Below are 17,339 nucleotides of genomic sequence, written 5' to 3' on the forward strand. Positions count from 1 at the left end.
CTGGCCAAAGACTGGCCCTAAGTGGAGAAAGTGCATCCAGGAGGGCGCTGAGCGCCTCGAGTCTCATCGCCGAGAGCGTGCAGAAATCAAGGGCAGGCAGCGTAAAGAGCGTGCGGCAAACCTGTCCACCCACCCCTTCCCTCAACGACTATCTGTCCCACCTGTGACAGGAACTGTGGTTCTCCTATTGGACTATTCAGCCACCTAAGAACTCATGTTAAGAGTGGAAGCAAGTCTTCCTCAATTCCGAGAGACTGCCTATGATGATGAAGGCCCAAGTCAATGTTTACATCTCTCCTTGTGAGGGGGTTTATGAGCCTCTGCCATCTGTTGTCCACAGCCAGCATGTGCTCATGTGAGTGGTGCAATAGCTGCTCCGTGCAGGTGGCCATCCTTTCCATGGAGCAGCATATCTTCCCCATCGTCTGCAACATGGTGGTGCTCATGTTGGAGATGGACCCCTCCATCTCTCTGAACATTTTCACACATCGCGGCTGCAAAAGATGCCCTGGCCTCATGCAATTGTCGCTGCCCCTCCAGGATCGCCCTCTTTCTCGATGGCCCCCGAGTCTCAGTGTCTGCCTGCAGCTCAGCAGAGCTGGGAGTGTCCTGTGCTCTCCGGCGACGAGTCTCCACTGCTGTCCCTGTCACTTGTGAATCGTGAGGCACCAGGTGACAACTCTATGGTGCAAAGGACCCACCGAGGTGTATCTGCGCTGGTGCTGGGTATGCTTGGGTCTGCTGACGCTACACCCTCAGAGGCTGGAGGTTCCTCTGAGGAGTCATCTTCCTCCTCTGGCTGAACAGTGGGGGGGAGGGGGGGCCAGTTGATGGACCAGTGGGAGAGTAAAGAGGTGAATTAAAAGTGTTATAATTAGAATGGGTAACATTAGCATTATATACATGATGACATTTCACTGGCTGCTGACATCAGTCACCATATGGGTGACTGTTTTATGCCATGTGACTTCATGAAATGTGATTCTGGCACCATGTTTGTGGGATGTCCCCCTTTCTCCGTCTCCTACTGCCAGCGTCTCTCGAGCTCCCGAGATCGCCACAGCCCCCTCCTCTGCTGCTGTGAGATGTGCGAAGCCTGGAGGTCTGGAGGTTCTCTGCCTCCCCCGCATTTTCTAAGCTCTCTGCAAGGAGGGAAAGAAGAGAAGTTTGAGTGAGAGTGATGGAATGAGTGTAAGGAATGGATGGGTTACATCAGTTGAGGGTGACTATGAGGGAGTGGGTTGCCAATGGCCAAATGGCCTCCTTCTGTGATGTTACTTGCTATGATTGCTTTAGGATGAGGGTGAGTGTGAAAGGTGGTTCGTTGGGATTGTGAGTATGAAGATAGAGTGAGAGGGATGGGTGGAGCTGGAAGGTATGTTGGTGTGAGGAATGATGTGCAGGGGTAGGCCTCGGAAGGCACAGTGATGGGGATGTGTTGGCAGGCACATCAGGATAAGGGTGAGTGGGGCATTGCACTCACCCTTCCTGAGCTTGTGAATTATTGAAGCGTTTCCTGCACTGTATCCAGGTAATCCTGACCACATCCCTGCTGCTGACCTCCTCAGCTATATCCAGCCAGGCTCTTTTTGTTTCTTGTGGAGGTCTCCTTTGCCAGTCAGCAGGAAGAGAACCTCCCTGCGTGCTCTGGCAGCCTCCACCAGAGTTTGCAACGACGAATCAGAGAACCGTGGTACAGCTCTCTGTCTTTGGCTATCCATCTTTCAAAAGGTTTAGCTGTATTGTGGCCTTGCTTTTACACCTTACACCCCCCTCTGTCAACCGTTAAGTGAGTTGAATGCAAGCCTGCTTTAAATATTGGTGCTGGAAATGAGTCATCAATGATGTCATCCGACCTGCACCATTTAATAGGGCCGGGAAACGCGCACGACTCTTTCAATTGGAGCCATGAAGTGAAAGTCACTCTGAGCAGCGCTTTGCTCAGAACATCGGGCTCCCAACCTGCTACACCGCCCGGGCACACCCAATGCTTACCCTTAACCAACACCACTAAAAGCACAGTCCCTGCTCATTTATCGCATTCCAGTTTGTGGGATATTGCTCTATGCAAATTGGCTGTTGCGTTTCTCTACATTCTCTACAACAGTGACTGCACTTCCAAAAAGTACTTAATTGACGGTGAAGTACTTTGGGATGTCCTGAGGTCATGAAAGGTGCTATATGAATGCAGGTTTGTTCTTTCTTCAGCTACTCTTGTAGAAGATGCTAGTTCGCTCGAGGTTTGTTGGTGTTGGTAGGGTGGAATCATCCACTCTGTTCTTGCCCGCCTTTAAAGTGTGATCTCGTAGAGAAAAAAAACCCTTCTTCCTTCCCTTCACTTTATTGCTTTCGCATTGCCCTGCAGAGCCACTGAATAAAACACAGCAAATCTAATGATCAGAATCTGAAAGCTATGATGCTCGACCAGTGCAGAAATGACTCTGTGGATTTGTTGCCTATTGTGATTCAATAATAATGGCTCCGATATTTCCGCTAGGGACGGTGCTGGGAGTGTGCGGGGGGGGTTGGGGGGGAGTGTGCGGTGGGGGGGGAAGAGTGCACGATGGGAGGAGTGCGCGAGGTGGGGGGGGGGGGGTGAGTGTGCGCGGCGGGGGGGAGTGTGCGGGGAGGGGTGTGCGGGGGGAGTATGCGGGGAGGGGGGGTGTGCTGGGGGTAGTGCGCGGGGGGGCGGTGGGGGGTGTGCTAGGGGGAGGAGTGTGCGGGGATGGTGTGTGTGCGGGGGGATTGTGCGGGGTACAGTGCAGGGGGAATGTGGGGGGGAGGGTGTGAGAGGGGAGTGCGTGGGGGACGGTGCGGGGGGAGTGTGAGGAGGAGGGTGTGTGGGGGGGGGGTTGTGTGTGGGCGGGGGGATTGTGTGTGGGGGGGGGTTGTGTGTGGGGGGTGGGAGTGTGGGGTGTGGGGGGGGGGGAGTTGTGTGCGGGGGGTTATGTGTGGGGAGGGGTTGTGTGTGGGGGGGAGAGTGCAGGGGAAGTGTGCGGGGGAGAGTGCGGGGGGACTGTGCCTTAAAAATGGGAACTGGTGCCTGTCGTGGTGGGGCAGAAGGTGTTAATATCGAAGTCAGTGAGACCCTTGGATTTCTGAAAGGGACCGACACTGCTGGGGGAAAAAAACGACACTATCCTTAACAGTTCATCTGAAAGATGAAGCAAAGTAACCCCATTTTTGGAAATGTTTGCTTCAGTTTCTCGGAACATGTTGCCCTATCTAAAATGGTATTTCTAATGTCCTGTTTGCACAACCTCTGGTGTTGAGCATTCAGAGGCAGCAAACACCTGAGCTGACATCTGGTGGTGCATTTGTTTAACTTTCTCTCTATTTGTATCTGTGGACAGCCAGAATTGGCTTCCTGCATTATTCCTTGGTTGAGTGATGAGTTGGTGTTTTCCAAGGTGATTTGACACATTTGCTTGCGTTTTCTCAGCTATTTCCCTTGAAGTGTGTCGCTCTCGCAAATGTGGAACCAATCTATCCTTAAACTTAAATTAAGCTACTTACATAGGTATGAGGAGCGAGTTGGCTACGCTAGCCTGGGAAATTAGATTAAAATGTAGATAAGCAGTGGCAAATATTTAAAGAAATATTCCAGAATTCTCAACGAATATATTTTCCATTGGCGAAATCAAACTCCACAGGAACAGTGATCCATCCGTGGCTAACTAAAGAAGTTAATGATATTAGATTAAAAGAAGAGGCTTATAATGTTGCGAAGAATACTAGTAAGCCTGAGGATTGGAAGAGCTTTACAAAGCAGCAAACAATGAGCAAAAAAATTGATGAAAAGGGAGAAAATAGAATATGAGTGGAGAATGACATAGGGCTTGAACTTGGTGGAAGCTAAGTGCCACCCAAAGAACCGCTGAGAGACTGACGATACTTTAGGTGGGAGTTTTGCCCGGCGGCAAAAAAACGACGTATGCCATGAATCTGGGCGGCAGCGGGCGGGAGCTCCCAAACTTGGCGGCAAATGCAATCGTCGCCAAAGTGCCACCGAGGATTGAGTCGGGCCCAGGGAGGGGGGAAACACATAAAAATAAACATTTCCACAAAAAATAACACTGGAAAACCTTCAGGGACCCCCGTCCGCCCGAATCGCTGGCACAAAAATAAAGAAAAGAAGTTTACTAACCTTTTTTTGCAGTCTTCATACTTACCGTTGGGATTAGCCCTGCCTCCACACAGCGGTCCTTCCCCCTGCTGCCGCTGACTCCCGCCCGGAACAAACTGTCAGCTCGGCAGGTGGGAGGACACTTACAAACGTTGCGCGCTAGTGGACTTCAGCGGGCAGTTCCCAGCGGTCTTCCTTCCCCGCCGACGGGAGGCCTCCACAAAACTAGCGCCAAGGGGAGACCACCCAGAAAACTCGGCGGCAGCGGACGGTGAGTCCACCAAGTTCAGGGCCGTAGAATATGCAGCACAGAAACAGGCCATTCAACACAACCAGTCCATGCTGGCGTTTAGTGCTCCACTCGAGCCTTCTCCCGTCTTTCCTCATCTAAATCTATCAGCATATCCTTCTATTTTTTTCTTTTTCTATAGTTTTTTTTTAATTTGTTCATGGGATGTAGGCATCGCTGGCAAGACCAGCATTTATTGCCCATTCCTAATTGCCCTTGGGAAGATGGTAGTGAGTCACCTTCTTGAAAGCAAGACTTGGATTTATATAGCGCCTTTCACGACCATCGAACGTCTCAAAGTGCTTTACAGCCAATTAAGTACTTTTGGAGTGTCTCTTTTCCTTCTTCTTAGGCAGTCCCCTAGAGTCGAGGATGACTTGCTTCCACACTAATATGAGTTCTCAGGTGACTGATGAGTCCAATGCAGGACCTACAATCTCTGTCACAGGTGGGGCAGACAGTGGTTGGAGGGACGGGTGGGTCGGGTGCTTGGGTTGTTGTGCGCTCCTTCCGCTGAGCTTCTGTGTGCTCCCGGCGAAGAGACTCGAGGTGTTTCCTGCCTTCCCGAATGCTTCTCCTCCACTTTGAGCAGTCTTGGGCCAGGGATTCCCAGGTGCCGTTGGGGATGTTGCACTTTATCAAGGAGGATTTGAGGGTGTCTTTGAAGCGTTTCCTCTGCCCACCTGGGGTTCGCTTGCCGTGTCAGAGCTCTGAGTAGAGTGCTTGTTTTGGGAGTCTGTTGTTGGGCATGCGGACAGTGTGGCCTGTCCATCGGAGCTGGTCGAGCGTGGTCAGTGCTTCGATGCTGGGGATATTGGCCTAAGCAAGAACATTGACTTTGGTGTGCCTATCCTACCAATGGATTTACAGGATCTTGTGGAGGCAGTGTTGGTGGTACTTCTCCAGTGCTTTGAGGTGCCTGCTGAACATATTCCATGTCTCTGAGCCATATAGGAGGGCGGGTATCACTAGTAACCTGTAGAGCTTAAGCTTGGTGCTGGATTTGTGGTCCTCTGACTGTTGTAGGAATGTAGGAAACACGGCAGCCAATTTGTGCACAGCAAGCTCCCACAAACAGCAATGTGATAATAACCTGATAATCTGGTTTTTGTTATGTTAATGGAGGGATAAATATTGGCCAAGACCCCAGGGATAACTCCCCTTCTCTTCTTCGAAATAGTGTCATGGGATCTTTTAGGTCCACCTGAGAGAGCAGACGGGGCCTCGGTTTATCGTCTCTTCCGAAGGACAGCACTGCCGACAGTGCAGCACTCCCTCAGCACTGCACTGGAGTGTCAGCCTAGATTTTTGTGCTCAAGTCCCTGGAGTGGGACTTGAATCTACAACCTTCTGACTTAGAGGCGAGTGTGCTACCCACTGAGCCACAGCTGATACTGAGTCGCTGAGTCCTTGTGGTGAAGGTATTCTTGTAGATGGTACACATTGCAGATATGATGCACTGGTGGAGAATGGCAGAACCCAAACTGGGCATCAGTGAGCAGGTTATTGGTGGTAAGTGCCATTTGATAGCGCTGTCAATGCCCTTCCATCACTTTGCTGATTATTGAGAGTAGCCTGATGGGGCGGTAAACTAGCAAGAAATATGGAAACTAATTGTAAGAGCTTATGTAAAAAGGAAGAGGGGAACAAAATAAAGCATTGGTTCCATAGAGGCTGAGACAGGAGGAATTATAATGGGGAATAAGGAAATGGCAGAGACTTTAAACAAATATTTTGTATCTGTCTTCACAGTAGAAGACACAAAAAGCATACCAAAAATAGTGAGGAACCAAGGGTCTAATGAGAGTGAGGAACTTAAAGTAATTATGATCAGTAGAGAAAATGTGCTTGAGAAACTAATGGGACTAAAAGCCGACAAATCCCTATGACCTGATGGCCTACATCCTTGGGCTCTAGGAACTATAGGCCAGTTCCTACTTTGGTGAGAAGAATAGATAAACAGAATATTTTTTAAATGGTAAGAAACTGTGTGGACTAAGGCCTCAGCAGCCTCTGCTGAACAACGCCTGGCACACTGCCTGACCTCCACCATCTCTGCAGAACTGCCAGAAGTCAGGCGGGTCATCTGCGCATGCGCGGAGGAAGTCGCCACGCCCTGAAATAACGTCTGCGCCCGGGAAAACAAAAACACGCGACTGCGCATGTGCAAAATGGCTGCCTCTTTTAATGCCGCCATTTTCGGCTCGGATGCACAAAGTCCGTTGTGTTGTGTAACGCCTGATTTAACACCCCCATTCATGGATCCTCAATTTTTGCCAAAATTTCCAGTCGAATGCGCGAACTTTTTTCAGGCGGTATCGGGACTGCCCCGCCCCGTTTAGCCTCGAAATCTGGAAAGCCGAAAATCTAGCCCCATAAGGTTCTAATGGGATTTACAGGGTAGATGCTGAGAAGTTGTTTCTCCTGGCTGGAGAATCTAGAACTGGAGGGCAAAATCTCAGGATATGGGACCCGCCTTTTAAAATTGAGATGACGAGGATTTTATTCGCTCAGAGGGTTGTGAATCTTTAAAATTCTCTACCCCAGGGGATTGTGGGCGCTGAGTCATTGAGTATATTCATTGAGGTGGATAGACATTTGGGGGCCGAAATTCAGGTACGGCAGAAAGCTGGTGCATCTATGACTTTTTACCTGGTTTTACCGCTGGGATCCATGAGGCGACCTTCCGATCGATTTTCAAGACTTTTGGAAGTCGGTCATAGTGGGGGTGGGAGATCAACAGGAAGGCAGGCTGAGGGGCGGAAGTTAGGGCGGGACCGGGACTCCGCCGCTGTCACTCAGCAGTGGAGTGGTGGTGACGTCACCCATCATAGGCGGTCCCTCGTATCGAGGATGACTTGCTTCCACGCCAAAAAAGGGTTGAGTTCACAGGTGTTTCAATGAAGGACCTAATATTCCAGGTCCAGAACTACATCCTGAAGGGTGAAAGATGCCTGTGCATGGATTTTTTTAACGTGTGGTGGCCGTTGCACACCAGCCACCACACGGGCTTGACAGAGCTAGGTCTTGGTCCAATGGCAAGGATTAACCAAGACGACTGGAGACCAGCTCTGCTGCACAGACCTAGTGTACACACAATCGCATTGTGGGCTGGCTCCTGCTGCCCCTGGGCCCACGGCTCTTCTGGCCTCAAACACACGCCTCTCCTGGGCCCCGATAGCGTCGCTCCACGATCGCTCACTGCTCCTTCGCCAGGGAGGGTTGCGGCTGGGCCAGTGGCCTTGCACCCAAGAGGGGGTGCCAGGCTGCCCGTTGGTGGCCCAGCTGAACCCGTGGGCACTATCTTTCCAGCTGATCAGGAAATCGACCGGCTACAATAAATACATGGCGGCCGCGGCAGAGGGTCCTCCCCGTGAAGGGCCGCCGCGCTGCTGGGCCGCACTCACTTGGGGATACGGCGCACCGACAAAGAAAACTGTTGGGGGCATCGCGCGACGGGAGAACGATTTTATGAGGTGAATTTCGGTCGATGCATTTCTCAGGTGAGGGAGAGCGGCGGTGTGCGTTCTGATGACTCGCTTGCGACGGTCATCGGCATTGGGGCGGAATCGGGTCCAGGCTGAAAAATCCCCGACCTGAATTTGGGTTGGGTTGGCCAGTTGATCACAAAGTGGCGGCCACGTGATTCCGCCGCGTGGCGACAGCAAATGGGCAGTAACGCGTCTTTCTGAGACCCTGAATTTCAGCCCCTTAGACTCTAGGGAAATCAAAGGATATGGAGATATGGCAGGAAAGTGGAGTTGAGGTCGAAGATCAGTCTTGATCTTATTGAATGGCGAAGCAGGCTCGAGGGGTCGTGTGGCCTACTCCTGCTCCTAATTCTTTTTTTCATATGTTTTTTATCCCTCTCTTCCCCCAGTGTGTCATTCTTCAGAGAAGAAAATTGTTCATTCTTGAATTTTTTCCTCTTTTTTAGATGTTCTGGATTTCATTTTCTGGAATTATTGCCTCTCCCAGGAGATTACATGGCTGCTGGGGGCCAGGGTAGGAATTGACTAGTCACTACACTCCAGGGATCGTGAATGTGGGGCAGGCTTGATGGACCGGCTGGTCCTTTCCTGTCTGTCATTTCCGTATGTTCGTGTGTACAACACAGCACTGAGGAATGGAGTGGGATGGAATTCTGTGCATAAATGTCAGTGTCACAAAGAAAATTTTACACATACATATTTGATATATATAAGAGACCTCATTGGATATGCTTATTTGTGGTTCCAATGCTGACTCAGTTTGAACATGATGTATGGAACTGGACCATGTAAACCAAAAGATGTCAGGTTTGATCCTGTGCTGAGCTAGCTGATGTCATCAGAAGTGGCGATAAGGGTTATGCAGCTCCCCTGGTCTTGAGAGTACAAAAAACAGCCAGAGTTTCTCTGTCTGTGGGCTTTGGGGAGGGCAAGAATGGACTTAGTTGTCAACACCCACAAGCTAAGCTTACGCATGAGAAATGGCTACAATATGAGCTGCTGGAGGATGGTTGATGCCTCCAAGTACAAGCTAATACTGCAGGGGAGGGCAGGAACTGTAGAGAATGTTTCTTCTAACGGAATGACCTAACCACCAGGAGAGCACTCAGTGGCGTCGTTTGATGAGTATTGAACAGAGTAGAACCAGGTTTGAAAGAATCAATGCAGAGAGAGTGGATTTCGTCACCCCAGCAAACGCTAACCAGTTAAGCCAGCAAGAGAAAGAAAAACGCTGTCAAAATTAGTTGCTTATTTGCTTTGCAGTAGTTGAACATGTTATATCTTTACACCTTTTATTCCTCTAAGATTTGACAGTGAAAAGTTAATTGTCTTACTCGCAGGTTTTCCTGGACCAAAAGGGTTTGTTGGAGATCGTGGACCCCCGGGTCCTTCTGGTATGAAGGGTTTCCCAGGAATACCGGGAAATGCAGGATTCCCTGGAAGACGAGGCTTCCCTGGTGCTCCAGGAGAGCCTGGTCGTGAAGGTGTACCTAATCGATATGGATTAAAAGGTACACAATTTTCTTTTTTACTATTTGATGTGATCGTATTCATTGATATTTAACAAGAGCTTTTGTGGTGTTTATTTTAAATTTAGACATCCAGGAGCGAGGATGTGAAATTCGACTTTGGCAAACGAACGCTTGCAAATTGTCAGCCCGTTTTACACCCTGAGTGGAGAAGAAAATCGGGCGGGTGTACAATGTGCCGAATTTCTGTCATCCGCCTTATGCTCACACAAAGTCGAATTTCACTCCTCCCCATCCTCGGGTCTTCTAGGGCTCATTTACACACTGCAGATATAGTGTTGGTGTGAACCTTTGCACTTACTCTGCAGTTGGACTGTAAATGCAGCCTGGGTAAGATGCAGGTGCCTGCCCTGACCCCAGAACTGCGCGGGAACGGGCTCCCCGGAGGAAGGAGCCTTCCTCCACATCACTTTGGAGTCAGCTCGGACTACATGCACGATTTACACTGCCAGTGTAGCTTTGGTGCAAAGCATTGTCAGCTGTGCACCCACATTAATCATGTGTGCACTATTGGCGCCGGAGGGACTGGAGTGCATCATCACCCCCGGCAACCAAATGTTAATTTGATCTTAATGTCGAAAGTTTAATTTGTTTAAGTTGTCACTTTTAGTGCCCCCCCCCCCCTTTAGCCAGGGGGTACTTGTATAATTTGTGTTTTAGTGCCCTCAAAAAAAAACAAGGGGGCACTTGAAAAGTTTTTGGAGTGTGACCCCCCCACCCCCCTTTAATCAGGGGGCACTTGATTACTGATACAGCTAAAAATAGTTGTGTGCACTATTAGTCAGTGCCCACTTACAATCAGTAGTGTTATCTTATAAGCTGTTGGAGCACTTGTATTTTAACAGAGACACTAATCTTTTCAAAGCAGCTGTCCAGCATTTGTGTGATAACACTGCTGACAGTAATTTCTATCTTCAAATCACAGCCAGGAATCATCAAACCATAGATGTTTACAGCACAGAAGGAGGCCATTCAGCCCATCGTGCTTGTACTGGCTGTTTGCTGGAGCAAATGACTATCGGTACCTTTTTGATCACCTCGCTGAGAGAATTGGCCTGGTTCTAGAATTCAGATAGCTGGGGTCAATTATTTCAACCCTACCACCAATCCTGCTGTGATCAGAGAAAGCAAAATCGATTTATCGTTAAAGGACATCGCCATCTTGATAAAGTGGTTTGCAAATCATTTTACTCGATTTGATCTGATCCAGTTGTTTGAAATACTAAATGGATCTGATGGGGCAGATAAAGAGAAACAATTTCCTCTCGTGAGGGAATCAAGAACGAGGGAACATAATCTTAAAATTACATCTCGGCCATTTAGGAGTGAAATCAAGAAGTACTTTTTCACAAAAGGTAGTAGAAATCTGGAAATCTCCCCCTAACGAGCATTGAATGCTGGGTTAATTGAAGCTTTCAATACTACGAACAATAGATTTTTGTTAGATGAGGGATATGGAGCTAAGGCTGGTAAATAGAGTTGAGGTGCACATCAGTCCTGATCTGATTGAATGGTGGAGCAGGCTCAAGGAGCTGAACGGCCTACTCCTGTTACTAATGTACTGTTTACAAAATATAAATTTGTGGTCATTGTATCACTGGTCACGTCTGTTAAAAGACTTTTGAGGGTAGAAATTCTGATTGGCATAGTTTGCATGAAGGTGCTTAATGCACTCGTCCTCTATCCTGTGTGCACTGTTTTTAGGCAGGGGTTAACCTGTTCAAAATAAATGGGTTCACCTCTGCATAAAATGAGCATCTGGGTCTGTAGTACAAGTAGTTTCTGCTGTTATTTTGTCAGATTTTGAATCTACTGCAATGCCGTGTTTCCCAGATGACCAATGTGGCAGCTTTCGGTTGGAGTTTAAAGTGGAGGTTGTTCCTGAATTTGAGCCGTCCTGAAAACGCTCCCAAAACACCACAATATTACTTCATAGTGAGTGGTGGAGTACATTTCTGCAGCGTCTTTGAACGTCAGCGACCTGAGATTGAAACCAGCTTAGACTGGGTGTTTGCTGACTGCAACACTACTGAGCACAATGATCTTGTGATTGTCGTACTCCAGTCCCTGGTCAGCACGAGCACAAACCAGCCCGAGTTTCGATACTAAAATGGTACTGTATCTGGCGCTCAGACAAAAAAAATGACTGATAGAGCAATGGAAATGCCCACCTGTATAACAGGGCATCTTTCTTTGAGACTGAGGTTAAGGCACATTAGTGAAGTAGAGTTGAGGGAGCTTTACTATGCAGCTGGATTTGCTACACAAGTGTTTCAGTGGACATCATGGAAGTTGTAAGTGCTTGTGTGTAATTTTGGATACATCTTTTGAAGAGTTGGGCAGTTGCCTCATACTCGTCCTGCTCAAAGAAACCCGACTGAGATGTGAATGGACGTGACTTTGCCAGACAGTTAATAATCACCAACTTCCAGAGGATGAGGCGCGTCTGATGTATTCCCTTTTTTGCTGCTGTGTTACACCAAAGAAATGAAGGAAGTGAGAAAAATGCCATGGTTTGGATTTGGCGTGCTAGTCTAATTTGTATGGTGTTCTATGCCTTCTTGGTCTATATCCTTACTCGGGATTGTACATGGCCGATGGAAAGAGGTGGGTAAAATAGGCTTTTCTTGTTCCGTGCTTTATTATGCTCTTATCCAATTGCTGGTGCAGCTTTACGTTTAGCTGTTAAAAGAGAGCAGCTTACTTGGACAGGTTCCAACCTCTGCATAAGTCTGTTTACTACGGTACACATTTTGTCCCTCATGTAAATGAACATCTGTGTACCTGTATTGCTCATTCTCCACAAACATACCATTTTTAATGTGTTTGCGTAGAACAGGTGGACAGACTACCAGGGCATGTGTCACTGCAGTTGGGAAGTGAATGTCACTCGTTGGCTCAGTATTTTCTAACCATATTGTTTCTCTTTCAATATTTACTGTCTTGTATTTCTCATTGCTCTAGTGTGGAAACAGATTGCAGTTTATACTGCATATTCTTTTGTGTCTTGATTTACCATAGGTGACAAGGGCTCTCCTGGTGTGATTGGATTCCCAGGCATGCCTGGTCTCCCAGCCCGGCCAGGATATGACGGAAGTAAAGGAGAACTGGGTAGTCCAGGAAGGCCAGGCTACCCAGGATCCCGAGGCAGAAATGGAGAGAAAGGTGAGATTCAGATGCAAAATGTAAAGTCAGTTATAGATCGTTCCCCCTCCCAGGTAGGTGGCATTCCCGTTGGAATAATTTTTTGTTGGTACTAGCTTGAATGACAAAGAAAATTTGGCAATATGTCCCGCGCCCCTCCCCCCCCCCCTGCCCTGCCCCAGTGTAAGATGCAGTACACGCATTAGTTTCTATTGTACTTGTGTAAAGCGGAATCTATGGGGGCAATTTTAACCCTGCCCGGTGGGCGGAAACCAGTTAAAGTCTCCCAGAGGACTTACCCACCGAGGTCCAGCTCTCTTCCTGCATTTTAAGCAGCTCTTCTGGGCAGGCTGGAAGAACACCCTGTCGGGTCCTTGTTTAAATATGTATTCGGTCTCCACAAATGTCACAAGAAAAGTTTAGGCCTCCCCTGCCCCAGGCTTCCCCTCTCCCTCCCAATCGCGACGTCCTCGTGAAACCCCCTCCCCCGTATCTTGGTGGGGACTGTCCCATTAGACCCCGGCAGCAGCCTCCTGCAGCCCAGCATTGTGCTCCCGTCTACTGATGGAAAAATGCCATGCAGATGAGACCCAGGAGTTAAAAAATCCAAGGCCTCACACTGCCGTCGTCAGGTTTGCCGCTGGGCCCACCCGCCTGATTCTCCGACCCAAGTTCAAATCAGGGCTTAGAATTGTATTCAGACCTGTGGCAGAGGTAAAAGGTCAGACCCTTCGGTGCCCACATGTGATCAGAAATAGAAGCCGTGCCAATTTTATTTGCTTTCCATGAGTGGGTGTTGGAGCCAATTGTAGCCTGTAGCCTGCTTTTGTATCGGTGCCTGATCGGAGGTTAACAAATTCATCACCGACCAGAAATAAAAGCGTTCCAATCTGTAAGACGCAATCTATGCCAGACAGTGCATCTACCCATTAAACCATATGGGGAACTCAGTTTCAAACACATGAGGGTGTAAATTTGGTCAACTGCACCCCTCTTAGTGCCCCGGAGAGGTGGCGGAAAGCAGTTGTGCCCGGACTGCCAGCTTCCAGTGCCCCGCCGGGACATTTGGTGCCGGTATCGACGGGGCGGGGAGCATCACCGCCCTGGAAAGGCGAGCCGGTGTGCAATGCATCTGGTTGCGACACTGGCTCGATTTTTGGATCGCGCCTGACCCATAGAGCGCCCTCTATGGGAACACCTGTGAAAGGAGGCGTTCCAAGCTGTAGCGGCCAGAGTCAGGTAAGTAATGCCAAACTGAGGAAAGTGTGATTGTTTAAAAAACATTTTTTTTTTGCCGATTTATGTAGTGGTGGCATGAGCTATCGGGATTGTTTTTGGTGTTTTTTTTTTCCATTTTCTTCTCCTCCCAGGCCTCTGGTATGGTGCTCCGAGGCCAGCTCTTTAGCTCAGGATTTTCCCTTGCTCAGCCGGCCTAGCGCCCTAAAAGAGGCATTCTAAGTCTCCCTTAGCACCCCGCTCCAAACTCCGGGCCCCGCTGATGAATTTTGAAGTGGAAGATTCACCGCTCCAACTGAGGTGCAACCGAATTTCCACCCCATGATTTTTTTCATTGATTGCTTTGTGCCAGATTTCAGGTTTGTAATAATTTCTTTAACTGCTGATAGTCATGCAACTTCCAAATCATCTTATAATTGAAGGTGGTGGAATGGTATCCAAAGTACACAACAAGCTGCTCGATGTGTTTGGGATACGTTTCGTGTCTTGGGTTTCAGATGCGTTATTTTGTTGAGTCAGTTCAATTACCTTCAAAATTGTCATTGACTGCTAACCATTTTTGCCTCTTTTCTTCTTGTCCGTCAGGCGATCGAGGCGCGAAAGGATTGCCCGGGCCCACACCGATTTTTAGAGCCGAAGAATTAATAAGATCTGGAGAACGAGGTGTCCCTGGCACCCCTGGGGTCCCAGGGTTTCCTGGACCTAGAGGTATTTTTTTTAACTTTTAAAATCATATCAACTGGTCTGATTTTGATCGAAGGGTCGCATTTGGGGAAGAGGGATGTGTTACTTTGTTTCTGAGTACCTGCTACAAGTTCAGTTGCTAGTTGGTGTCTCTTACACCTGCCAACCACGCAGTGGGCCAGTGCGCACCCATTCAGAAAGGCCTGGGGAAGTCCCAAAATTGGGCCCCGGTTCTCACCTACATCTTCAAGGCAAACTGCTGCACCTGGCGTGCCTCTACAGGCAGCGGCCCTCGAGGGGCGGGGAGGGGAGGTCGGGGGGAGTCAGACCATGCAACTGGGGTTGTGGGAGTGAGGAGCGGTGATGGGGAGCGGTTGTCAGGGTCGTGGAGTTGGGAGGGGGAGCACTCTTGCTTATCCTGGCTCCACAGAAAGGTTTAAAAAAAATGTATTTTTTGACTTAACTTAGTTGTAATAGGGGGCCGCAGAAGAACCCTGAACGATGAATTTTTAGAGAGACGGACGATTAGGACCCTCATTAACATATTCAAACAGGCCCAATGCCTGTATTAGCCTCTAATCTCCCCGCATACATTTCATATATATATATGTGCATTGGTGACGGCTGGTTTCCCTTTTCGCAGCAGAAGAGGCACCAAATAGGGGACAGCAACAAAGGGGATAGAAAAAGAAAAAGAGGATCAGTTGTTGCTAAAATAATACTACTATTAAAATGAAAGTTTCCACTTGTGGAGAAGAGCATAACTAGAGGCCATCAATAGTAGATAGTCACCAAGAAATCCGAGAAGGAAATTCAAAGGAAAATTCTTTATCCCAAAGAGTGGTGAGAATATGGAATTCGCTACCAGAGGGAGTGGTTGAAGCGAATAATATAGATGCATTTAAGGGGAGGCTAGACAAGCATAGGAGGGGGAAGGGAATAGAGGGTTTGCAGAGAGATTTAGATGAGGAAGGATGGGAGGAGGCTCGAGTGGAGCATAAACGCCGCATGGACTGGTTGGGCCGAATGGCCTGTTTCTGTGCCGTATAATTTATGTGATCCAATTGTAGTGTTTAAAAAAAAATTGTAAGTTGCAGAGAGGTAAAGTGTGATGCTCTGTTATGGTTGACACAGAGCCCCAAAATGAAGAGATGTCACATGGTGAAGCAATTGAGACCAAACTGTTGCCCTTAGCAGTGTGTCCAACATAAAATTTTTCTGATCACACGCTCCCACCGTGGAGCCATGCCTGCTGGAAGCAGCATGTGTGGAAATTGCGTGCATACAGAGCATGATTTTGCTGTTTTAACCATATGTACTCGGACTGGGCAAGGTTCCATATCAGAAGCGTGCAATGAGAAGATTTTCTTCCCTGTCTGCACGGCATATAAAAGAGCAATGGACCAACATTCCTATTATGATATATTGCTTTAAAATAAAGAGATCTAAATTTGCTAAATGGTTGGAAATGCATTTATTTTATCAGCACCAGACCTATGTTACAGTGTTAAATTCTTTGGCTTAAATCCCCAAAAATTGATTCTGGATCATCAGAGATGAACAAGCTCTGAGAACTCAAGACTATTTAAGGACTTTTGAATATTTTGTTGGCTCAGGTATGAAGTTGGATGCCAACGTGGCACAATTATATAGTTGGTGTGATCTTGAACCAATAGCCTTATACTGGTTTAGAGGACATACGGCTAGAACCTTCACTTTTTTTGCCTGCTTAACGCCCACTTAACGCCCATTTTACTGCTGAAATGACGTATAACGCCCAGATATCACCCATTTTGGCACAAAATGGAAACTGACAGGCTTTTTTAGGAGACTTATCACCGAGCGTTATTTTCCAAATGGGCTTAACACCGAGAAAATATATTACCACCTGCCCACTCTTTTGGGGCGGTATCAGCAGAATGGGCAAATTCAACGCCCATAATATCGCCCAGCGTTACTTTCCTCATGGAATTAACGCCGAGATTCAGCATTAACGCCCGCCGACTGTTTTTTCTCGTAAAGAGCGCATTTACCCAAAGTAGCGGCCATGGAGATCGCCCATCGTCAATTTCACCACCTCGCCCACAATATCCCTCGCTCAAAAAAACGCCCACCAAAAATGCAACTAACCGGAATGAATCACAGTGTTATTGACGCCATGTTGTAGATCACATGTCGCTTCCTTTAAAAGGCTGCTGTGCTTCAACCTCGGCAGAGTTCGGATGTACTCTGCAGGTCATTAGAGTTGATGTGAACATCTCTGAAAATATCTTGACCACACTGTGATCGATTGGAATTGAAGAGGTGTGCTCGTCAGGACATTCCTTATTTGTGTGCAATCGGTGGCAGACAGAGAGCTACTGCAATGGGGCCTGTCCTTTCTCACCCTCTCTTGGTGACCAAATACATGCAGCAGACTCCACATCGCCGCAGGAATGCTGCATTGCATTATGTGCCCAATGTACGAAGTAACAGACAATGAGGAGGACCAGATGTTAAACCCCCCGCAAGTACAAGGAGAAGCATTCTTACTTCGACTTGCCCGACACCACCTGCCTTCGGCGACTGCACTTCCACAAAGAGGTTATCACTGAGGTTTGCCAGCTGATAAGGGAAGACCTGCAACCTGCCAGCACCATCCGTTGAGGTCAAAGTCACCGCGGCACTGTCATTCTATGCCTCGGGTTCTTTTCAGGCCATAGCTGACGACATTTGCGGATTTCTCCGCATGCCACACATCGCTGCATTAGGCAGGTCACTGAAGCCCTGTACACATGCAGGAGGGACTTGATCAGTTTTCCTATGACCTGGGAGGCACAGAGTGAGAGGGCTTTAGGTTT

The 17,339-nt window shown here is 48.3% G+C and overlaps 1 protein-coding gene across 5 annotated transcripts in view; it reads left to right on the top strand.

Moving 5' to 3' along the window:
• col4a6 (collagen, type IV, alpha 6) overlaps positions 1 to 17,339 on the top strand; it is a 575,180-nt gene that overhangs the window by 489,074 nt on the left and 68,767 nt on the right. For all 5 annotated transcript variants that reach the window (XM_070882795.1, XM_070882794.1, XM_070882796.1 and 2 more), the window contains 3 exons: positions 9,247 to 9,417; positions 12,457 to 12,600; positions 14,401 to 14,523. In XM_070882795.1, the coding sequence (XP_070738896.1) occupies positions 9,247 to 9,417; positions 12,457 to 12,600; positions 14,401 to 14,523 (438 nt within the window). The remainder of the gene's footprint in view (positions 1 to 9,246; positions 9,418 to 12,456; positions 12,601 to 14,400; positions 14,524 to 17,339) is intronic.

This window comes from Pristiophorus japonicus, chromosome 6 (assembly GCF_044704955.1).
Source record: "Pristiophorus japonicus isolate sPriJap1 chromosome 6, sPriJap1.hap1, whole genome shotgun sequence".
Taxonomy (NCBI): Eukaryota; Metazoa; Chordata; class Chondrichthyes; family Pristiophoridae; genus Pristiophorus; species Pristiophorus japonicus.